The 25442-nt window shown below is 32.8% G+C and overlaps 2 protein-coding genes across 2 annotated transcripts in view; both read left to right on the forward strand.

The window, feature by feature from the left end:
* LOC133204914 (CD209 antigen-like protein 2) overlaps positions 1–7569 on the forward strand; it is a 28309-nt gene extending 20740 nt beyond the window's left edge. Inside the window, exons 4-5 of the mRNA XM_061340655.1 lie at positions 1437–1659; positions 7516–7569. Coding sequence (XP_061196639.1) covers positions 1437–1659; positions 7516–7537 — 245 coding nt within the window. The 3' untranslated portion in view covers positions 7538–7569. The remainder of the gene's footprint in view (positions 1–1436; positions 1660–7515) is intronic.
* A 2352-nt stretch (positions 7570–9921) lies between these two features.
* Positions 9922–25442, forward strand: part of LOC133204915 (multiple epidermal growth factor-like domains protein 10) — a 29490-nt gene continuing 13969 nt past the window's right edge. Inside the window, exon 1 of the mRNA XM_061340656.1 lies at positions 9922–10006. Within this exon, the coding sequence (XP_061196640.1) occupies positions 9922–10006 (85 nt within the window). The remainder of the gene's footprint in view (positions 10007–25442) is intronic.

The following is a 25442-nucleotide window of genomic DNA, read 5'->3' on the forward strand; positions in this document are numbered from 1 at the left end:
TCCAGGCTTGCTTAGGACGCTGTATCTAACCTACGTTTCCAGATGAGTGACCAGTTTAAAGTAAACTATAGGGCTATCTGAACCAAACTTGCATGGATGATGCATCACGGGATGAACACTCTCAAACTTGCTTCAGATGCTGGATATGACTTAAAATTTCTTGATGAGTGACTTGTTTAAAGTTTTTAGGTAAGTCCATTCCGAAGTAACTACAAGCCTAATCGGACCATAATTGCATAAATTTACATTTAGGGATGCACACTACTAGATTATTAGCTTGGGACTCTGCCTTGCTTAAAAACAACATTCGATGAGGTGAGTTCTGTAATCTCTGATTACATATGTTTTAAAACAACTAAAACAACAAAAAACTTAATGTGCAAAAAATTCTAATCATTCAATATTTTTGGATTTACGTTGAAATGCAAGTCCATCATATTCATTGATTAACTGTATAAAATTTTGAATGGTGAAGCTGACCTCAATATTGCACAGGACATCGTTAAAGAAGACAAAAGCATGACAAAAACATGTCGTGTTTACATTTCTCGAGTACGCAAAAACCAACTATGACGTCACACGTAAGCTAAAGAAGCGAAATAAGATATACCTACATAAGATTTCCGTCATAAGCCATGCAAAAATAATTTTTGTGTTCCACATTTCTCAAAATATTTCATCAAATACAGATTACGACCTGTTTTTACATAATGATACCACCCCTGTTTTCAACGAGTATGATCTTGCTGTACTTACAGATCGTGTATGACGTCACCGATTTATTGGACGCGCAGTTCAGAGAAACAGAGGAGTGGATCAATCTATTTCATAATTGGCCCCTTCACGGTAACTGCGGTACCTCTCTTTTGCAGGGCAAAATAATAACGTTTGGCGAAGTTTTTGTTGACAGATAATTAAATGACGCATATTTAACAATTACTTTTACGTCATATTTCACCAAACTATATTATTTTACCCTGCAAAAGAGCAGTACTGCAGTTACCGTGAAACGGTCTATTTGTTAATGTTTACAAGAATGTTAAAACATTTTTTTTTTTTTTTTTTGTATAAAATGGTAATTAAAGTAAAACAAATTTATACAAGAACTGGTGGTTTACACGTTTTGCACTTATATAAACGGAGACTGTGACGTAGTTAAACAGTGTCATGTATATATGTCATTCATCCCCTCAGGCTTGAATACTATCTCCATTTTTTTCAAAAGGTACTTTTGTAATATGCTTTTATTTGATGAGTCCAATGCGTGTCATATTTTTTTTTTTTTTTTAAAAATCCATAATGACCGACAAATACTCCATAAAAATTTTAATCTGACACCAATTTAAAATAAATTGTATTGACAAACGTTTGACAAAATTCCGACGTTTGTTAACGGAAAATCTGATGTTTGAAGTTTTCACTTGACGTGATTTCAGACGACTCCAGTTTCTATTGGATCGGAATTTCTGACTTAATAGAAGAAGATCGCTGGATCTATTCCTCTAACATGCAGACCATTACTACGAATTACTTCTCTCCGGGAGAGCCAAATCAGCATACAGATGCAAACTGTGTTGCATTATGGGACAGGTATCACGGAAAATGGGCCGATGAATCCTGTGGACATGTTTACAGATTTATCTGTGAGACAGATGTTGCGTAAGAATTATTCCTAATGAACTTGTAGTTAGAATTGCAGACATAGACCTAGAGGGGGTGGGGGTTTGGCGCCCTAAAATTTCAGATTTATATTAAAGTAACGAAAAAATGACTTTGGACCCCTCCCCATTCGAAACACCGATCCTATGACAACGGTAAGGAGATACATGTGTATGAAGAAAATTGACATAGGATAGTGTCTTCTCTTACCCCCCCCCTCCCCCCCCCCACACACACACACTCAAACACCCATACCCTCACTTTCAAGTAAATCCCAAAAACAAACACACAATAGGTTTATCAGGTTTGGGGTTTCTTTTTTATCCTACACTATAACCCTATCCGGAAGTTGATGTATCCTCTGCAAAGTCTAAAAATATTGTGAAGAAATTTTTGAGGAATGGATCTAAATGAGTGGTTCACATTAAAGAGGCTAGACGAAGGACGTTAAGGTAGTATGGGATACCTCCACGTTATGACGTATTTCCGTTTGAAGTATTGTTTTGATTTGCATGAGTGCTTATTATCGGGTCAAAATTTGTAGATACACCGTTGAAAAGAACACTCTGAAGCCTATTTCAATGCAAGTTCTCACAAGTCGGCATTTTAAGTAAAAACAGACAAAAAAATCGCAAGTATATAAATTTACTTATAATTGTACAACGGACATTTAAAAAAAGCAAACCCCTGTAAAAGGTAGTTTCAACATTGCTGCTTTTGAACACTTTTAAGCAAAAGCTGTATTTCAATTGTTTGAGTAACTGTACAGCACCTTGTGTGCGGTGAGGCATGGATAAGTGCGATTACTTCACATTGTGCTGAATTATCACCAATCAATTATCACGTTAACCAGAGCTGGACTTTTTTGTTATTTAATTCAAGAAGTAACTGTTTGGTCACAAATCAGTTAGCTGTTGTATATAGTCCCAAAACGTTCAGATGAATGCAATTGCTCTGAACAAGACACGTCCTGGAAAGCGATTGTCCATGCATTGTTTTCAAAACCGCTCAAAGTTGAAAACTACAAAGTGCGATTTTTTTATGTTTGGGAAAAAATGCTCATCATTTCTAAAATAGCACCCTGGTTTTTTCAACCCTTGGAAAATAAAGAAGGATAACTCTTCCGCTCGGATCTTTTAATTCAAAAAATTTTAAATGCATTTTATATTTTCCATTTATATACATATTTTCAATTTGTTTATTTCACTTTGCTAACATATTAAGAAACATTCTTATTGTAGACTCTCATGAAATGTTATCCGTCTGTTTTCAAGAAATAAAGTTTTCCCAGTTTTTTACGCTTATTTTTTGTTGAAAATTAAAAAAATACTAAGACATATTTCTTGTCATTTTTGTTTTTATAAACACTTTATATTAGCAAACGCCTGCCTATAATATTAAGCTTATGAAAAAAGAATTATGCAAGAAAAAAAATCGTTTTTGCATATCTCATTAAAATAATAAAAAAATTATTAAAATTACACTTTAATATACTGAAAGGTGGGGGTATTTCAAATCCTTCTAATTTGGGTACATAAATATGTAGGAGAAGTTTCGTTTGGTATCCCATACCACCTTAAGAACTATTCATTAAAAAAGAAAAGAATATTTCGAAGCGAACTATGCCTTGTTAAAGTAGGTAAATAATTGATAAATTGATAAAAATAAGAGTTTGTTCAAGTTGGGTGTCTGAAATTGAAATAAGTACTTTGTGGAAAGAAAAAGTAGAGGGTGCCCTGTATTCGAAACAAGTGCCTGTTATTATATTGCCTTTAACAAATAAGCTGTTTGTTTTTTTCTATGTAAATGTCGAGTGTGTTGTACGAGACAGGCTAATGAAAAATGTACTCTTTTGCGAGGGTATGCTCCGCTTTGCGTGCCGTGAAGCTATTCAGCGAGAAATTTCTTTAATTATATACTAGATGAAATCCCGCGCAAGCGCGGGGAATTAAAGAAGATGGGCGTGTTTGGCGTGTGATCTGCAGGAATAAGGTGTACGAAACTTTATAGTTTAAATGTCTACGATTTGGTCGGCTGACCACAGCTGGACATACTTTACAAAGTTACGTACATGGGAAAATGTTACATTTAGTTTGTCAAATTTAATAGATCAGTCCGCTTATCTTGATAATTACTACATGTATAACTTAGTAACGCTTCAAATAAGTAATAAACACCTATGGGGTATAGTTAAATGCAAGTACAAGTACGTATGTGTATATTAAAGTTTCAGTAGGTTGGAATAATTGCTTTCGCTTTCGGTGCAATAGAACCAGAATTTATCCATTTTAAAATAAACCAGTTCATAAAATTAAACTGATAAAGAATTGATTGTTAGTATTAAAAAAAATAAATTAACGCTCCATGCGAGGATCGAACCAAAAATATTTCATTTGCAATGCACTGGGCGGGTAACGCATACTACTGAGCTATCACCGCTACACATACTACATGGTTTTTAAAACGACAATGAAGCACCGCATTTACACATTGAAATTTTTTTTTTAAAAGTTCATTTTTTATGGCCTCTGGGTCTTGTCTCCATTTTTTACAAATGTTTGTTAGTTTCTTTGAATTAAAATGCACACAAATAACGTTTCAAAATCATGGAGAGATGACCCAGAGATAGCAAATTTTTAGAAAAACGTGTTTAAAAATGTAACAATTTGTACCAAATGACTCATCTAGCCAATTTTCAAGTTCTTTTTTAGCAAATCAAAATACAATATCGGGAAAATATTTCCCTTTCCTATTTCACAGGAACCCGATACATCAAAAGAATGTTAAAACTTCATGCGACAGATCAATGAAATTTTCACTTTTCAAGTGCGCCCAGATTCCTGCCGAATGCCAATCAAAAGCGCCCTCATTCTTTATACCACTACCGACAGAAAAAATCCAATAATATATATATTGTAGTTTCTACTGACAGCCAACAGGCTTATAGCAGGAAGAAATACTTTGTTCAAAATCCCGCATGAAGTAGAAGTACGTCTCCACCCCCCACCCCTTGTAAAACTTAAATAACAATTTCATTAATTGACGTTTATTGTGAAACCTGTTATATACTATGTTATGGATATTGTATATACTGTGTTATGGATATTGTACTTCAGATACTCTTATATGATTCCGTCAAGAAATGCTCATTCTACTGAGAAAATGATTTTTTTTTTTGGGGGGGGGGGGGGGTAAAAATTCACAGGTACTTGGGTCTTGGTTTATAAATGTGTATGTACCTTATTGATATGTAAAAACTGTACCTTACCTTTTTTTTTTTACATATCAATAAGGTACATGTACATACATATTTATAATCCAAGACCCAAGTACATGTGTAAAAATTAGCTTTTATATAACGCCCTATGAATGCACTGGTGGATTTAGAGGGGGCCCAGCCACCCCCCCCTCCCATTTTGTGTCTAAAATATACATAAAATTTAATAAATCTGTGTCTGTGGGCCCCTACCCCAACCTCCCCCCCCCCAACCTTTTCAAAATTCCTAGATCCGCCACTGGAATAGGCCGAGTATTTGATACAAAAGATTGTTTACAGAAAAAAACTGGAATGTATTGATTAAAGTACAAAATTTTACAGCATAATTGTATTTGAACAATGCCTTGTTCATTAATTTTCTCTTTTCATGTAAGCATGTTTATTACGAATTAAGTCCAAATTGTACTTCGAGTTCGTTGCCACGATGCTCTCAGTGAGGAATATATACAAATTTTTACCGATATATTTATTAGGAAAACCTCGCAGCTATGTTAATTAAGGCTGTCCGAGGGCTTAATATGCATTAAAATATACCTTTTATTTTGAGCTAGATTTTAATTTCAATTTGTAATCTAGGTATGAATTTGCAGTCAACTTGTGAAGAGAGTGTAATCAGGAATTATAATAATGCATTTTTGTGATGTCACATGACTTTGTTGATCACGTGACGGACACTTATAAAATTCCTAAATGTTGCACAAATATCTCATCGGCACAAGTGCAAAACAACATTATTGAGAAAAATTTGTCACATAGGTCAATTCATCATGATCTTTGGTACATATAAAGTGCTGGGGGCAAGTCTTTATCTTATTTCTTTAGAAAATATTCAATGAGAAATTCAACTTACCCATATACAAAGGGGCATTTTCCACCCTTTATCACAATTTATACAAAATAGGATAAATTACATACAATCCCCCAGCAAAGTTAAGTTAGAGGACATACTTCTCTAGTAGATTCACAGAGAGTATCTTCAATTTATCCTTATTAATCACTTGTGCCAGACAAATATATACACGATTTATAAATTCTAACTCTGACCACGGACGTGTAAGGGGAAGCGTTTCACAGTCAACTTTTTGTTATTGTTTGAATATATGTATATCGGACAAGTTTAAGGAATAACGATATTAAATTGCAAATGTCAACATCTTAACAGCACACTCAAGCTTAAAGAACGATCCAGACGCTTGAATCAAACAACAACGCTAAAAATCTTTACATGTCATGTGAAAGGAATGCAAAAGTTATGACACTTTCCCCGTCATGTCAGTTCAAGTATGCAGTGACTTGACTTGACGTCAAATGTTACTATGACATCATATCTAGGTAGTTCAGAGAAGTTACTACAGTTGGAACAGTTTGATATTTTACGGACAGCCTTATCCTAACCGCGCTACTAATTATATGTAATAGTCTTTCGATGTATAAATATATTCACAACTTACAGTGTTATCAATGATTTACCATTATTTTAATGACCATTCACACAAAAGTTTTTTTTTTTTTTTATGTTAAAGCAGCTATTTTCTTTTTAACATCGGGCTCGATGCTATATGATGTTCTAGAAGCTTCCGTCAATATTACGATCGGTGAATGACAAAAATAATTTGCACATTTTCCTTTTTAATCGGTTATCACAACTATTTCTTTTATATCATTTAAATCAAGTTTTGATTGAATAATTCAGTAATGACGTGTAATGAAATAAATAGACGATTGCTCGTTCCCAGTTTCATTAAAAATTGCCAGTAACTTAGATCCGCCAATCGGAAACGCCACCGTACTCATGTTTTTGCTATTTCATGGCTGTTTATAGAAAATAAAAGTAGACTTTTAATTTAATGTACGATACTTACGATGCAAGTGAAATCTAAATATAGTTTACGGACATCATCTTGGATCATGTGTATTCTTAGAGGAGTAAGTAAGAACGCTGGTGCACCCGTTTTGAAGTTTATTTGCAAAATTTATTAATTTATAAGTATAGATTTGAAATAAAGTACGTCTTTCAGTGGGTGGATATTATTTATTAGAGAGATGTTCAGGGTACTAGGCAATGAACTGGGATGTGGTTGAAAACTGAGAAAGACATTGAGTTTTGTCAGAGAAGTATTGTTACAAGAATAATTTTAACAATTCAAACTTTTTTTTCAGCTGAAATAATTTAGCTGTAATTATTAATATCATTAAGTTTTAGTTTCTTGAATCATATCATTTATCATAGAATCACACAGGTACGTAGTATGGGGGGGGGGGGAGGGGCTGCCCTCCCCAACACACACTCACTTTTTTCCAAACATAAGCTTTTACTATAAAAAATGTTCATGGAAGGGGTGCTCCGCCACTAGTTTTTATTGCAGCATATTTAAAATCAGGGTTAAGTTGTAATAGTTATGTAGAAATAGGAGTTTGGTATATATATGTGTCCTCCTTTTTCCTCATTAAAGTTTTTCTAGAAATCCAATTTTTTTCCCTTCCCCCCCCCCCATTCCTTCACTTTGTGCCTGTCACGTCAACTATTTACATGTAGTTTGCTTTTAAATAAAGTATTTTTATGTGCATATCTTTTACAGTGAAGGTGACATCGTTGGCTAAATCCGACTGTTTCTCTGGAATCCAAAGAAGGCTAATGAATTGTAATAAAGATCCTTTGAATATTATTGAAGCTTGCTTATTGATAGACAGAATGGCTTTTCGGTATATGATTCAGACCTACATAAAAATTACGTGAAGTATTTCAAGAAATTATTTGCTATATACAAAGGCAGATGCCTGACGATGCATGTTTAATGGATATTAGACAGGAGAAACATAATAATTATTACAGTTGCACACCGCAACACTATATGTTGTGAAAAATGAGGTCTTGATCTAGACTAAGAATCAAAAATTACTATTAATACATAGTCAGAACGTTGAATTTTTAATACAATTGCAATGAAAAACTACTTTTCAACGTTTCTGAAACACGATCGTCGAATATGTAAATGTCAATGAAAGCTGAGGCTATCCATGAAAAAGTTGAATGAAATACAAGGTTAAAGGATATCTTACACATCATTCAGATGCAGCTAAACGTTCAAGAGCTTGCACATTCTTTCTTAAGGAAAAAGAAGATGAAGCATTGTCAGGATTTTGAAAGCGCAACTAAAGATCAATCGTTCGTGCTGAAAAGGCTAGAAATTGATTATACCGTATTTATTTCGGATTCCGAAACTTCATAAAAATCCTTACAAAGATACATAGCGGGTTCCAGTAAATGTTCAACCAAGCCTCTATCTTTACTCCTCACTAAGATATTAACAATGGTGAAGGAGAAACTTCAAGAGTACTGTGCAACAATATATTCGAGTGGTGTAATTCGGATGTGGATACATAAAAATTCCAAGGAACTTTTGGAAAATTTGAAATCACAAAATTTTACGAAAATCAACAGCTTAAAAACTTACGACTTTTCAACTTCATACACAACCACTCCCCACGATAAATTAAAGTCCAGGCTTTTTGAGATCATTGACAGCTGCTTTTTCAAAAAAAAAAAATGGAACTCGTAAATATACTTACCTTGTCATTGGTCATTTGCAAAATTATTTTGTTAAAAAACATTCTGCTTGTACACACAAGTACTCTGAAGTTGACATTAAAAAGATGCTTGAGTTTCTGATTGACAATATCTATGTGGTTTTTGGAAACCAGGTCTTCCAACAATCTATTGGAATTCTGATGGGTAGCAATTGCGCCCCGTTATTAGAAGACCATTTTTTGTATTCATATGAAGCAGAATTTGTCCAAAATCCTGTACGTGAAAAGAAGAAAACACTTGCTGTGGCCTTCAACTCGACATTTAGATATATCGACGTATTGTCAATTAACAATGGCTATTTCCATTCTTATGTCGATACAATACATCCTGGTGAACATGAGATAAAAGATACCATAGAGTCTGACACATCTGTTTCATATTTGGATATTTTACTTGAAAAAGACGTTAATGGTAATCTAACAACCAAGCTTTATGATAAACGTGATGACTTTAACTTTTCAATCGTCAACTTCCCTTACTTATGCAGCAATATACCTTCATCACCTGCATACGGGGTATATATCTCTCAGTTGATTCGATACGCAAGAGCATGCTCTACGTATGTACAATTTCTAAAACGAGGTAAACTATTGACAAATAAGTTGATCTAACAAGAATATCAGGTGTCTCCTTTAAAGTCATCATTTCGTAAGTTCTATGGTCGATACAATGACCTTGTCAGCAAATACAATTTATCATGAGTCAAATGCTGACTGACGTTTTTCATACTAATTGATAGGCCATTATTTACACACTGAATTGTCGACGGATTTTTCCGTTATTTCCCGATCATGACAAGGAGCAAACGGTGGGTGTGACCGGTCGGCAGGGGATGCTCACTCCTCCATGGCACCTGATCCCACCTCTGATGTTTGGAGGTCCGTGTTTGCTCTGCTCCTATTTTGTATTTTTAATGGACTTTTGAGCTTGAATACTGTTCGTTATCTCCATATATTTCATTATAGAAAGGCAATGTTTAACTTAGAATGCAACTCAAACTCTAAGCTATAGTCTAATAGATGCTAACTGTTAAACATGTGTGTCCCTTGCCTCCTTTAAAAAATTCTCAAAATTGTTCTTTGTTGATACAACAGTAATCTTTGTAAGTAAACATTCATCAAGATATTTCACCAGGACTACTTTCTTACATGCTTTACAAATCTACAGTGATCAATCTAGTAGTGTATTTAACTTACATTTCCTAACTCCACCGAAACAGGGGTCCATTAAGTGATGCAATCGCAATATCAAGAGTTCTCAAGGGGCAACAAGAAGGTACATTGTAAATACTCATATAAGGCCATATATTAATGTAATACAATATACATACACACAAGAGAAAAAGAGTTACATGTTTGAAAGGAAAACAGTCTAAATAATGTGAAAGCATACTAGGATGGATGAAACAAGTTTTTGTTTCCTTTCTGTAAGAACTAAATCCTCACAGTTACGGCGGTACTACAATTCGCCATTATCACAAGGTATTGAGGAGCGAAAAAAATCTGGAAAGGTTTCACACAAATATTTCCTTGACGTATATGTATGTGTATATTTCAGTTTGAATTTCTTTGTTCTTACACGTAAATTTATAGGGCTCGGTGCGCTCTACTATAGAGTTAAATAGACTACTTTTACCTTGACTTGAGCAAAGATTTATTAGTCCCCTACCGGTGAAACCGGAGGGAACTATAGGTTTCCTCTGAGTCTGTCCGTCCGTCTGATTGTCCCTCTGTCTGTCTGTCAGTCTGTCCCACTTGGTTTTCCGCACTTTTTTTCTAAGCGCTTGCAGATATTGAGCTGATTTTTGGTATGTGAGTGTATCTTGATGAGTTACAGATCAAGGTTGCATATCGTTCCGTTTCAATGATTTTTGACGGAAATACGGCCTTTTCAATTTTTCAGGGTTTTCCGCAATTTTTTTTCTTAACGCTTGCTGATTCTTGGTATGCAACTTTACCTTGATGAGTTAAAGATCAAGTTTGCATTTCATTCTGCTTTATTGATTTTTGACGGAATTATGGCATTTTCAATTTTTAACGGGAACCAGATTATACTTGCCGGTAGGGGACTAGTATTGCTAATGCAATACTCTCAGAATGCTTGTTAACACTGTTACTTGTATATATGTACCTTAAATCACTTTTTCAAAGGGCGAAACTTTAGGGAATTCCGCTTGTCTTTTTATGTAAGGCTCATTATTAGTCCCCTACCGGTGAAACCGGAGGGGACTATAGGTTTCCTCTGAGTCTGTCCGTCCGTCTGTCTGTCTGTCTGTCTGTCCGTCTAGCTGTCTGGCTGTCCCTCTGTCTGTCTGACAGTCTGTCCCACTTGGTTTTCCGCACTTTTTTCTAAACGCTTGTAGATGTTGAGCTGATTTTTGGTATGTGACTTTACCTTGATGAGTTACAAACCAAGTTTGAATTTCGTTCCGCTTCATTGCTTTTTGACGAAATTATGGCATTTTCAATTTTTAACGGGAACCAGATTACACTTGCCGGTAGAGGACTAGAATTGCCAATACAATACTCTCAGAATGCTTGTTTCAATTGTTCTCTAAAGGAACTGGGATTTAATTCTGCAAGTGGTAATCCAACTTATATCTATAGCTCCTCTTCTAATGAGAAATTCTTCTAAATCATATGTCAGTTTTAAATTTTTTTAATATTCCTAACAATCAAAATGAATTTGAATTACTATACCTATACTGGATTCCTTAACTTAAAAAAATCTTTCAAAACAAAGATACAAGCCTCTTTCTTGAATTCACTCCTGACTAAAATATTAATTGCTGTGAAGGAGAAACTTCAGGAGAGTACAACAATATATTTGAGAAGTGGTGTAAATCAATGTGGATGCTTAAAAACCCCAAGGAAATTTTAGAAAATTTGAAAAATACAGTCTATCATTAAAACGAATGCTGACTGTAGTTTTTCGTAGAAAATGTTAGGCCATTACTTAAATATTGAATTGTCTACGGATTTTCCCGTTTGCCCGACCACGACAATGAGCACACGGCGGACGTGACTGGACGAATGGGGATGTTTACTCCTCTATGGCACCTGATCCTACCTCTGATGTTTTAGGTGTCTGTGTTTGCTCCATTTCCAACTTGTATTGTTTCAATGGACTTTTGAACTTGTTTTAAGGGAAGTTGACGATTGAAAAGTTAAAGTCATCACGTTTATCATAAAGCTTGGTTGTTATATTACCGTTAACATCTTTTTCAAGTAAAATATCCAAATATGAAACAGATGTGTCAGACTCTGTGGTATCTTTTATCTCAAGTTCACCAGGATATATCGTATCGACATAAGAATTGAAATAGCCATTGTTAATTGACAATACGTCGTCGATATATCTAAATGTCGAGTTGAAGACCACAGCAAGTGTTTTCTTCTTTTCACGTACAAGATTTTGGACAAATTCTACTTCATATGAATACAAAAAAAGGTCTGCTAATAACGGGGCGCAATTGGTACCCATGGGAATTCCAATAGATTGTTGGAAGACCTGGTCTCCAAAAACCACATAGATATTGTCAATCAGAAACTCAAGCATCTTTTTAATGTCAACTTCAGAGTACTTGTGTGTACAATCAGAATGTTTTTTAACAAAATAATTTTGCAAATGACCAATGACAAGGTAAGTATATTTACGAGTTCCATTTTTATTGAAAAAGCAGCTGTCAATGATATCAAAAAGCCTGGACTTTAATTTATCGTGGGGAATGGTTGTGTATAAAGTTGAAAAGTCGTTAAGTAAGTTTTAAAGCTGATTTTGGTAAAATCTTGTGATTTCAAATTTTCCAAAAGTTCCTTGGAATTTTTAAGTATCCACATCTGATTTACACCACTTCTCGAATATATTGTTGCACAGTACTCTTGAAGTTTCTCCTTCACCACTGTTAATATCTTAGTGAGGAGTAAAGATAGAGGCTTGGTTGAACATATACTGGAACCCGCTATGTATCTTTGTTTGTAAGGATTTTTATGAAGTTTCGGAATCCATTATAAATATGGTAATTCGAATTCATTTTGGTTGTTTGGAATATTAAAAATATTCAAAACTGACATATGATTTTGAAGAAGTTCTTCCTTAGAAAGGGAACTATGAGTATAAGTTGGATTACCACTTGTAGAATTAAATCCAAGTTCCTCTAAAATACATTTAATATAATGAGTCTTACAAACAAAGACAATGTTGTTACCTGCTTTGTCAGCAGGGACCAGTACGTACTGATCATGTAATCTATCTTTGTATTACATATCTTTGCAACAAATGCATCAATCAAAATGATAAAAACATACATGTACTTAGAACTCTTAGAAGACTCTCTATTAACCCTGTAAATCCCAGAGAAAAATATTGAAAAACAAAAAAGTTACAAATTTAACATTTTTTAATTCACTTCCGTTTGCGACCGGAAGTACGAACGACGGAAAATAATGGTCGATCAACATATCTACATTTGATGCTCTATCACCTCAGCAAGTTTCATATTCATATCTTATCATATATATCGAAAGACCTTAATAATAACAAGTAAACTAATTGTTCAGAGAACAATTAGAGGCCTTTCCACCTTTTTAAGTGTTTTTGTGTCGTTTAGGCCGAAAAAAAAAAAAGAAAAATGCCAAAAAAAAAAAGCAAAAAAAAAAAAAAAAAAAAAATGAAAAAAAAAAAAAAAAAATCCTCCTCCAGCTGGGATCGAACTCAAAACCCTTGGTTTGAAAGGCAGGTGCTCTAACCACTGCGCTACACATTCCGATAAAATTGAGTAAGTTAATTGTTTAAGACTATAGAATAAATACAAGCGTATTTTTAGAATCGGTAGGGGAAGAAAGAAGTTCCGTAAAAGGAAATAGTTCCTGAACTTGCAAGCAGTATATAAAATAAGAAGGGACGGGTGTGCGTGAGAAAACGTTAACACTGTTCCCTAATGAAAATGTATTAATGGACTGTAGCCCGATTCATCGATATTGTGAGCATGCTGAATTTTTTGAAAATAGCTTTGTTGTAAGCTTAAAAGATCGGGTTCGGATTTTAACATTTCTGACTGAATATCCTGAAATAAATATGAAACATTTAAATAAGCATTTCTTTGGGTTAAATTAAATATGTGTAGCACAAATACCCAACATGCATTTTTAGAAGGGAAACACGACAATGAAAGCGAGAACTGTTTTTAATATACCGAAAATCGCTATTTCTGGAAACTGATTAATTCTAAATAAAAATCAAATGAATTCCAAATGTAAAAGAAAGAGAGAATGCTTGGTATTAAAATGTCGTATCATATCAGGAAAATCGAATGCTACTAACGACATCTGAAGAAATAGCCGATAAAAGGTTTAGATCATTTCTTCGTTCACCTGCACTTTAATTTCAAACACAACAGAACTTGTAGTTCTTGCCGTGAAACTTCATGACTTCTATAAACTTATAAGACTCACCGTAAAACTCTCAAGAAAGTTTCTCTGAGGTCTATACTACATATGTACCAAATATGTTGTCGATCCGAGGTCTGGTTTGAATTTTACAGAAATATTCTACGTTGTTGTTGATGTGATTTTTTTTTCAAGAAGGGGGGGGGGGAATGAATTATTTATTTTATGCCTCTTTTAAACTAAGAATTGTAACTACTTTCACATCTTTAAGTCTGATTGTGACCTTTGGGTCAAGATCAAAGGTCAAGGTCATTTCCAAAAAAAAAACCAAAAAACAAAAACAAAAAAACAAAACAAAACAAAACAAAACAAGGAAATCTTTACTTTCTATGTTTTTACCTGATACTGGAGCTGGATGCATGTCCTTACTTTTCATTTGACCCAATGTCAAGGCCAAAGGTCAAGGTCAAAGTTCAAGGTCATTTGGTGAATTGCTATATTTTACACATATATAAGGAATTTCTTATGTTTTTAAATGACTTTGACCTTGACGTATATTTCAAGGTCAAAGTCAAACATGCCGATGCAGTTGGTCCCATGTCTCTAGGATACACCGTTTTAAAAAAAGTTCATTAAATGTAAGCAGCATAAACTTTCAGGGGTAGTAACTCATACAAGGGACCAAAGAATGCTTTTGCAATGATAGAATGAAGAGAGTATTAAATGAGTCGAAGACTGCTGCTGAAGGCTTGGAATCTCTACGTTTTACGGTTTCGGAGGAGTAGCGATAACAAGGTTTTATTGCAAAAGGGTTGACAACTTTTGAATGGGTCAAGCTTTGGGGACAAGAATGAAATCCTTAAAATAGTTTTAGAAGAACATATTATAGATGCAAAGATATTTAGTATATGTCGAAAGGTTTTCTACAGAATCTCTGACAAAAAAGCTTTTAAAAATCAGCAAAAACTACCATACATGTTTTTAAAGAGAGAGAAGTCATTAGCAACTGAAAAAAAGAGAAAAACAAAGAAAAAAAATTAACTACCTCCAGCAGGATTCGAACCCCAGACAGTGGGACAAAGTTTGGATCGGTCATATCTTTGCAATAAATGCACGCATCAAAATATTGAATACATATTTAGAATTCTTGTAAAACACTCTATAAACCTTGTAAATCCTAAAGAAAAATATTGAAAAACAAAAAAGTTGAAAAATTGAACTTTTTGAATTCACTTCCGTTTGCGACCGGAAGTGCCGACGACGAAAAATAAAGGTCGTTCCCCATATTGGAATTTGATGTTCTATTTATTCATTGAGTTTCAATTTCATATCTTTAGCCGTTGTCGAGAAAAATTCTGGACAAAATGCCATTTAAAAAATACAAATTTCCCCAAAAATCGCTAACAGAAGTGAATTTTGAAAAAATGAAAAACACGTCTGGAGATATTTACATGATGCATCTTCCGCGAAAAAATCTCTGAAATCTGCTTACTCACAGCTGAGATATCGCCATAACTATGAAAAAAAGAATAATAATAATAATAATAATAATAGAAAACAGACGGAAAACAATAAGGTCTTCCGAAGGAAGTCGGAAGACCTTAATAATAAGAAACAGAGTAAAAACAATATGTTCCCAAACTTCGTTTGGGGAACATAATTATGATTTAATTAAGTATATTATGCATGAATATGTTGATGCAATACACAACCGTTGCATGACTTCCTTCAGTGTAACATTTATTTCTTATTTTGCTTGTATTTTGTTAGCAATATTATAATAGAAAAAGTATGAAATAAGCCTCATAAACTCAACAAACCATATTCGAGAACCTCTCTTACAAAATTAAAGTTACATAATGAGTCGAAACAATGTGTTTTTTTTAAGATAACTGTATCATAAAACAAAACATTTATGTGAAATATGAATAAAGCAAAGTTTTGACTACTCAACTGCACTGTAAAGCCAGAAAAAAACCGCAAAATGTAAGTGCCGGAAAAGCAAAGGTTGTGACTATTGCTTAGTTGTTATCGTCAATGTCAACAATGTCAAGGTCACGCGACTTTTATTCTTAGCGTGAAGCATGTAAACAACATTGAATTGGAGCAAGCAAAAGTGAGGAATAAGTTCTGATCATTGAAGATTGTATCAAAATCCTCGGTCATCCGACATTTATATCTGCGGAATTGACACAATGGTAAATTCTACAACTTTTCTGCGCATGCGTACAACAAAGAGGAAGAAGTGAGGCAATATTTTTGTGTTGGGGTAAACGAAAATTATTTTCACTTTTTTTTCTCCATAAAAGTAGATTTTTTAGGTTCTGAAACCTGTAATTTTCTGAAACCTAATATCTTCAAGAATTGAACAAAATTTGCATGTGTCATGCAAAAATTCTACTTTTGTCAAATTTCCTTTTTTCCGTCACAGTGTTTCTTTAAGTGGATTATTACAATGCAAAATGTAATCATGACCCAAAATGTATAAAACTGAGATTTTGCGTCGATATAAACGACGTTGATCAGAATGTAACAATTAAAAATGTAACTGGATACTTTTTGGATTATTGCATACTGATGAACTTTCTTTAAGTTTTAATATGGAATACTATCTTCTTAAATCATATGTTCTCTTTAAATTCTATAAACTTTTACTCTCTTTTGGGTAGAGGTAATGATTTTGTTAAGAAAAGTTTTGATTAATAAGTTCTCTCTCTCTCTCTCTCTCTCTCTCTCTCTCGCAAGATTGTTGTTGATTTTAATAGATGGTATTTTTTTCAGTTAAGAACAAGACCCAATTCATGCAATGTAAAAATTATTGATGCATTTATCTTAACTTTAACAAATAGTATATATGATGTATAAGGGTGTAACTAGTGTTAGGACCGGAGGAGCAATATGGGTGACGTCAAAAGCAGAATATTCGACGTCAAAATTCCAGCCACTATTTTTTGTTATAACTTCTTCATGTTGTATAAGAAAGTCCAAAAATCTTATTGAGTATGTTTCTTTATTTTTGTTTCAAATGCATTTGCATTACGTTGCTCTCTCAACTTAGTTTTAAGGCAAAGAAACAAAATAAAATCCTTCGGCGCTAATTTTAAGTCAGAACTATATCGTGGGTGACTGATTCTGTCAAATACAAATATGTCGAATTCCAACTTTCTTTGATCGGCTGTATTGCTCGGCGCGTTATCCTGGTGCACATGGAGATAAGATTTTCTTTATTTGTGGCTAAACCAGGTCTTTTTTACTTAATGCATGCATAAGATCCCGTCGCACAACATGGGAATAATAATTAACCGTCTGACCAGCAGGGACAGCATGTGTAGGAATTATGCAGTGTCTGTCTATAAACATGATGAACTTGCTTACCGACTGACTTCGAAACTTTTGTATATTTTTTTTTTTTTTTTTTGGTGGTTGTGTTCCAGATGTTTTCTATACCTTGGATTCTCTCATAGTAACGAAGCAAGGTTTTATCCGCTGTCAATATTCTATCCAAACAGTTTCTAAACCGGTTCGGTATCGCCGTAGAAATTCCTCGGAGTGCAAAATTCTTACTTTTCCGTGTTTCAAGATCAATGGTACCCAGCGTGCACATACCCGCTGCATCCCTAAGTTTTTCGAAAGTATTCGGTGAATGGATAATTTACTGATTCCTAACATGTCTTCCATCTCTCTAACTGTCCGACGTCTGTCATGACCAATTGTGTCGTTCAGATTTTTAACATTTTTTTTCTCACTAGTTTCTTTCAGTTGGCCTCTCTTTTCTAGCTTGGTATCCTCATTTACCGAGTATCTCTCATGTCATTTCGATATCAAAGCACGGGATACGTATATATATGTTTCTGTTAACTTAAGCTTCTTATGGGTCTCTGTAGGTGTCAATCCGAGCTCTAAGCAAGATTTTATAACTTCCCGGTGCGCTGCCTCTGACGTTGACGTGTTGTTTTCTTTTTAAACGAACACATCGAACCGTAACACAGAATGTCATCAAATCTTAAAAAATTAGGTTATAATGAAGAATTCTTTTTGTTCATTATTATAACCTAATTTTTTAAGATTTATAGGGAAAATAAAGAAAGAAACTTTTCAATAAGATTTTGATTCCAGAACTATGTCACCATAATGTCGTGTTTAAAAAGTACTTTTTTTTAATTTTTGGGTGTTAGGTTAGGAATTCCTAAGAAGGATAAGCTTTTTCTGAAAGCAGCGGGAAAGTTTACAGCGCTTAAAATCTTAACGAAGAACATGTACTAAAATTCGCTGCAATCTTTATTAATACGAATGATCAAATTATTACCTGAAAATTATAAAATTTAATTCAATATTGCTGTATAAATACACTATAATTTTTGGAACTTTTACGTTTTCTTATTTAAATATAGATGTACGAAGGGTTATCAAAAAGTTCGTGGACTAGCGCCATAAAATTAAAACCACTGTAGGTACATCAATGAATTTTAAAACATTATGTAAGCATCATCTTTTCTATCTATATAATAAACCATAAATCATAAGTTTTATTTTTAAATAATTTTTTATTGTTTTTGTAAGTAATGGTATGTCCAGGCGGCGGAACCTCAAATATGACGTTTTTTTCTGAGTGTAACTGAGTAAAACTCTTTTGATCTGAGCATTTGTCATCATGCAAAAAATCCCGTTATTTCAGACATGTGGTACGACACAATTGTTCTGTTAGATTTGCAAATTTTTACCACATTCTCTACGTTCCATGAAATTTTATTGTAAATTTTATATAAAGTGTAAAAAAATAAAGGCTTAAAAATGAAGTCAAAAAGGGGGAGGGGTTTCTTTTTCCAGCATTCTATAAAGTTTCGCACCTGGAAAAACTGGTATAGACCTAAAGAATGTTACAACGGGCTACAGAGAAATAAAATGCATCCAGAGTACTTGTTTTTAAATGGCCAAAAAAGATTCAGAGAGATGAAAGATGCACAGTTAATATCGATTTGTTGTCAGGGTGTCAAAAGTCAGTCACGTCGAAAAGTGACGTTGATCATGTGTGGCAGAAATTGAACTCCAACAAGCTAAGTTTTCTGGCATAATCAAGTGAGGATCTTTCCCTTTGTATAGATCCATTTACAATATTATATGCATTGAAAGCAGCTGTTCATGACATTATAAAGTCATATAAACAAGACGGGCTTAAGTCCTTTCTTAACTCTAGGTAATCTCATCAAGATAAGTATATGAGGTAGAGAGAGCGGACATTGAGAGACAATGACGTCGTCGGACGTCATGAAACTAAACGGCGACAGCGCCGGGTGATCATATAATGTCTTTTTTATTTTAGAATAATTTGGAAAAATATCAACGTATCAAGCTAAAATTTTCAATATTTCTTCAACTTTTGTTGTTCTTTGTTTTTTATAAATTTTGTAAGCACAGACTACATAGTATTAATTTTAACGCATCAGTCCCCGAACTTTTTGATAACCCCTCGTAAATACATATTGGCGTTTTCGGCATATTTAAAAAGAAAAGTTTTATTGAAAGTTTTAGAACTTTTTAAAAACGTCGTAAAATTAGCCCCGGAATCAAAATCTTTAGATTCTCCATATGTGAAAATAAGAAAAATTTAAATATACGAACCATATAACAATAACTAATATTACCTAAAAATTTAAGAAAAACGAGGAAATTCAGGTTAGCCAATAACTATTTTAGTTAAATTATTATTCTTTATTTGGTAGTATCGTCTGATAAACCCTATATTGAGAGATCTTTTTATGCAAAAAGAAAAACATTTAATCATTTGAATTAGAAGTAGGCATCACATGCCTGGCGACAGTATTTTTTTTAATACTTAATGTCAAGGAAAACAATAATGACCTTGACATAATCATGCTCCTAAAATAAAACGGTCAAATTGTATCTAATTGATACCAGTTAGCGATATTGTCTTCTTGAATCTGTGAAAATTTCATTGACTTTTAAATACAATAAATATGAGAATCCTTCCTTAACGACATATCTTTTTTTCAAATTTCTTTTTTTCTTTTCTGTCATTGAACTTGAAATAAAAGACACACACGGAATCGGACACATAAAATTCAAATTTTGATATTTTACTAGAGAGAGACATTGAAGGAATACTAATAACTAAACTTTATGATAAACGTGATTACTTCATCTTTACTGTCGTCAACTATGTAGCAATATATCATTATCAACTGCATATGGGGTTTATGTCTCCCAGTTGATTCGATAAGCAAGAGCATGTTCTTTCGGACCAATTTCTAAATTGAGTCACATTACTTATAAATACGTTAATGATTCAAGGGCATCTACAATCTCTTTTAAAGTCAACATTTTACAAATTTTATGGCCGATACAATAACATTATTTGCCAATTAATCTGACGTCTTTTATAAGAAAAATTCGGGGTTTTTTTTCGTACTCATGACAAAGGGCAATCAGCGGGAGTGACAAGTAAACATGGGATGCTTACTCCTCCATGGCACCTGATCCATTTTTTCTTCACGATTTGTATTGTTTAATTGGACTTCTGAGCCTGATTACTGTTCGTTATCTTCACATTTCAATATGTTGTTATTATCTTCATTGCCTTACATAACTGCAACGTCATACCGATCTCTTTTTCAGCAATAATTTAAAGACAACAAATTGTACCTTGACGTTTCACAAATTTTCGCAAAAATTCAAAAATTATTAATCTAGACAGTTATTAAGGGACCAGGCCATATCTATCATCAGGGTGGGACTGGTACAAGATATGATGGGGCGGGACTTTTTAGGCATTTATTGAGTGGGACAAGTTTTTAATAACAGTAATACAGATGGGAGATTTATATTTTTCCGCTATAAAATTGTAGAAGCCGAAAATTATCTTTTAAAATGAATTACTAAATCATATATGTACAATATGTATGCAAATACATGTACCTAACTATGGAACCTAATACAATATTCTGAATATTCATATCACTGTATAAACCCACGAATCACAGGTTCCACAGTTATTTCAACTAATTAAACCCGACTTTGAGTTCTAAACTGCTTTCTGTCTCCAGATTATCTGGATATTAAAATATTATTTTAGATTTGGAAAGTATAGACTATTACAAATATTACAATACTTATCTTACCATATTTCATTAAAAATAAGTTAAAAAGTTTTCGATCAATTAAGAGAACACACCAATAATGATTGACTGACCTGAACATGATAATAGATGCTTTCTTTGGGAATTGAAGTCTTCTTACAAAATATAATTTTAGATAAAAAAAAAAAAAGTACTGGCTATTACAATAAAAACAATACCAAACTTGCCATATTTAACTGCGCGTTAGCGCTTCATAATAAATATGCAGGCGTGAAGCGTTGTAGTTCATGTACCTCATGAATTCTCAAAAATTAAATTCATATCTTATATATACATTATTTTTCAGATGACTTGCCACATATTTTTGTCATTCAACGATCATTTTTGAAGAAAAAAAAGTTGCACTATTTTTTTTACTTCAACCACATCACAGTAGTCTTACTCATCCCACTGTAGTTCATGAGAACATGAACTTTTTCTAATTTTCTAAGAATCTTAAGGAAAAATATTTGGAAATGTACATGTAAATATAGAATATTACTATTCTAAATTATTTGGTTATATTTAAATTTCCAACTAGAGTCTGCAAGATTGGCGACCTTCATCTTAATGTGAAAGTAGATTATTAGCTAATTGTACTGAATTTTGATGGAGAAACCAAACCTCATATGCATGCAATCTTAGAGATCAGCTGGGTGGATGACGCATGCAGTATGAAGTAAAAATACTTCGTTTAAATAATATCTTTGTATTTAACTTCCTTTTAAAAATTGTACATATGTACGGAGTTAACAATCATGGCTTCTGTATGGGTGATAATGACTGCTCTTACTTTTACCTACGCATACGGTAAGAATTTTTTTAAGAGGGGAGAAGAGAAAGGTTCGACGGCGAACGCATATGCTGAATTAAATGTATATAATATTTATTCTTTATAAAATTTTCAATGCTATATGTAGCTTACTGGTTACTTGGAAAAGTGAGTTCTTTTAATTATAACATTGATGTTAATAAAATGTAAAAGTCAGTCTATAAATTAACTTCTTATGAGGCATTTATGTTTAATAAAGCTAAAACAATCTATATAAAACAATCTAACAGTTATCTTATTAAATAATCTCATTTAAGATAACATTTATCAGAATATACTTATACCTGTTTATTGTCTTGGGGTAATGTATTGCATAGTCAGTGGATATTGTACCGCATGGAAAGCAGCCACCAGGAGCCTCCGGCGTCACACAGGCTTTTATGTAAAGTAACTCATGTCATTTTTCTTTTAGATAACAAAAAGAAAAAAAAATACAATAAATCTTTTTTCAACAATTATCTAGCAAAGAGAGAGAGAGCTCCGATTCTACATAAATAAACTAAGTAAAGCAATTTCAAAATTAAATAAAGGAATGTTATAAATAAATTATTTCAATATACCATTAAGTTGAATATGTACGATCAATATAATGACGATAAAACGTGGGGAATTTTATTGTTATAATTCAGTATATAATAATTATTGACTATTAATTCAGAATTTGAAAATGTTTGCAAATTAGTGAAATTTAATGACGAATACACGTGTTTACGATCACGTTTCGTCGCCCGCATTAGAGCGGTCGCTCTAGAGTCGCGGAGTAAGGAGTTGATCCTAACGTCGCGGGTTCGAATCCCACTGTGGGACGTGGAGACCGGTCCTTCGGATGAAACCGTATAAACCGAGGTCCCGTGTCGCAGTAGGTGCTAGCACGAAAAAGATCCCTGCTCAATGGCCCTAAGTGCCGAGTATAGGTCAAAATTTGTACCTCTCCACCGGCCAGTGGTGGCGTCTCCATATGAATGAAAAATTCTTGAAAGGGACATTAAACAGTAAACAAACCAACGATCATGTTTCACGATTTGTTGAGCTATTTTGTGCGATATTTGCACACGAAATTTTTATTATTCTGTTTTAATTTACAGATACTTACCGAAGCGTAAAGGTCTCTACACTTGTTGTGATATATTTTTGTACATTGTATTACTTTTTATTGTCTTATCAACGTATTTGCTTTTATAACTCCTTATTTTTCATTTATATGTTGTATTGTATTTGGATATTTTAATAAATTAATAAATTTAATTTAAATAAAAAAATGGAGTATTTTATATAGAAAAATATGTAACAGTTAAAATATTTTCAAAATTTTTAAAATCATTTGACAGACTTAAAACTCGCTTCGAGACTGTGCTGATGTAACAATTTTTTTTTTTTACATTTTTGTACAAGCGCTTTGCATGAATTACTATCGACACAAAACACTTAAAAATCCAAGGGATTGATTAATTTTTTCTATGTTAATACGGAAATATTAAGCCACATTGTTTAAGAGGGAAAAAAACTTTTTTATGTGCAACAAAAATTGTGTAGGTACATATGCGCCCAAAAATGAGGTAAGTTTATTCCAATTAAGGGCCCAGAGGGTATAACAATAAAAGGAAGGTAGCAAGGAGAGAAAAAGTTCAAAAGGATTACATGTACAAAAAAATAAAAAGCATTAAGCAACGTGAGATAACTACCGATTACATGTAGATACAGCAGATGGGCAGAATAAGTGCATATAATATACAAAGTGTGTGGACTCATCAGTATTTCACTGACGCATAAAATTAATTAGTTGAGTTTCTTTAAATTTTATGACATCACCTCTTTTTCTTAAAGTTTTAATTAAATATAGATTCGGTCAATTTTAAAAATAAGTCATTTGTATTCCAGTCATTAACCATACAAATCAGTTAAATAATAAGTTCGTTGTTGAGCTTAAAGACATCATGAAAAAAAAAGTTTTTTTTTTTTTTTTCTATATACATGTACAATGGGAAAGATAATAAGAAAATGTAATTCATATTTTTTGAGTTGTAAATTACGTATTTCGCATATTCTTTTGTTTCTTTCTATTGGAATTTTCTGAATTCTGTTTTTCTCAAATTCATACTCTATCTAGCAGTATTTCAATTCTTACACGGAATCTACAAAATGTTTTATTTAATTTAAGGGAAATTATATATATGCGCAAAGTTTAACAATATTATAGTTTTTACCCCAGTTACTTTTATCCTATCTGGGTCGCCGTTGATATTATGTATATGCATTGCCAATCATGCTTCATCAATCATCATTTTTGTTTTCATGAACTTCTATACTTTTGTCTCTGTCCACCTGCCTGACAAAAATTAAAATGCATATAAGAAACAAAAGTGGGTATGTTTGAATGAATTTAAAACTTAATTTATTCAAACGCAAACGCAAACATTAAAATTTTGTGATAACAATAAACTTGTCATTTTCCAGACAACTATAAAAAGTAAATTATATTGGTGAAGTGGTGTAAGAAACATTAAAAATGTTCGTTTCTTTTCTTTCTTTTTTTTTTTTTTTTTTTGGAACAACAAACGAACTTGTATAGGTAAAAGGGTCAGTGGGACCTTCCTGTTTTTTTTCTAATTTATTCATGGCTGGTTGAATAATTTCCTTTCTGGATTTTTAATATTTTTTTTTAACTTTCATGGTTGTGAAATTGAGCCAGATATTCTTAAATGTGTCCTTATTTTGAATTGATGAGAGTGTGTTTCTTTAAAATCACGGGGAAAATATATTATTAGCATGGTGATTATGATGATACTCTTGTTGTCGTAGAATAAGATAAAAATTACTCCATTGATTGATCTGTTCTTTTTATAGTGTGTTTGTTTGAATATCGGTACAAAAACCGCGCACTTTGTAATGAATTGCGTATGTTTTAAAGTGAAGCGATTACTAAGAAGCTAAAGCATTTTTTTAAAAAAAAAAAAAAAAACCTTATTTGAATTATAAAAAAAAACTTTTTGCCTTTGATTGAATTCACTTGTTCGAGCATGTTTGAAAAACTAAATATAAATATGCATTTCTTCTTTCATTAGATATTTATAGAGTTTTCTTAATAAACACAAAAATAATCAATTGATCATGAAGTACTGATTATTAATATGCAACTTAAAAAAATCACCTTCACCGGTTTTTAATAGACTCAGATAATAAAAACAATTTATGCAAAAAAAAAAAAAAAAAAGCTGAATTTTAAGCAGTCGTGATCAAAGATAGATTAAACATTGTTAAGCCAAAACTGCCCTGGAAAATTATGTATGAAATCATACTAAACCTTTTATAGAAAGTAAGAGTTCACAACAAAAGTGCAGTGGCTTGATAAACTGAAAAATGTTAACGGTATTACTTCTACAGTGATTGTACAATAAATATATATAATGATTAATTACAGTTACATTATATACAGCTCTAAAAAAAATTCTAACCTTATAATATGCCCTTTTTTTGAACAATTTGAATTCACATTTTGGAAATAAATTAAAAACATTGTTAGTAAACAAAAGCATAAAATATTGCAATTTTTGTTAAGTTTTGATGT

Source organism: Saccostrea echinata, unplaced genomic scaffold (assembly GCF_033153115.1).
Source record: "Saccostrea echinata isolate AGI-Se365-2 ecotype Australia unplaced genomic scaffold, CSIRO_AGI_Sech_v1 ptg000054l, whole genome shotgun sequence".
Classification (NCBI taxonomy): Eukaryota; Metazoa; Mollusca; class Bivalvia; order Ostreida; family Ostreidae; genus Saccostrea; species Saccostrea echinata.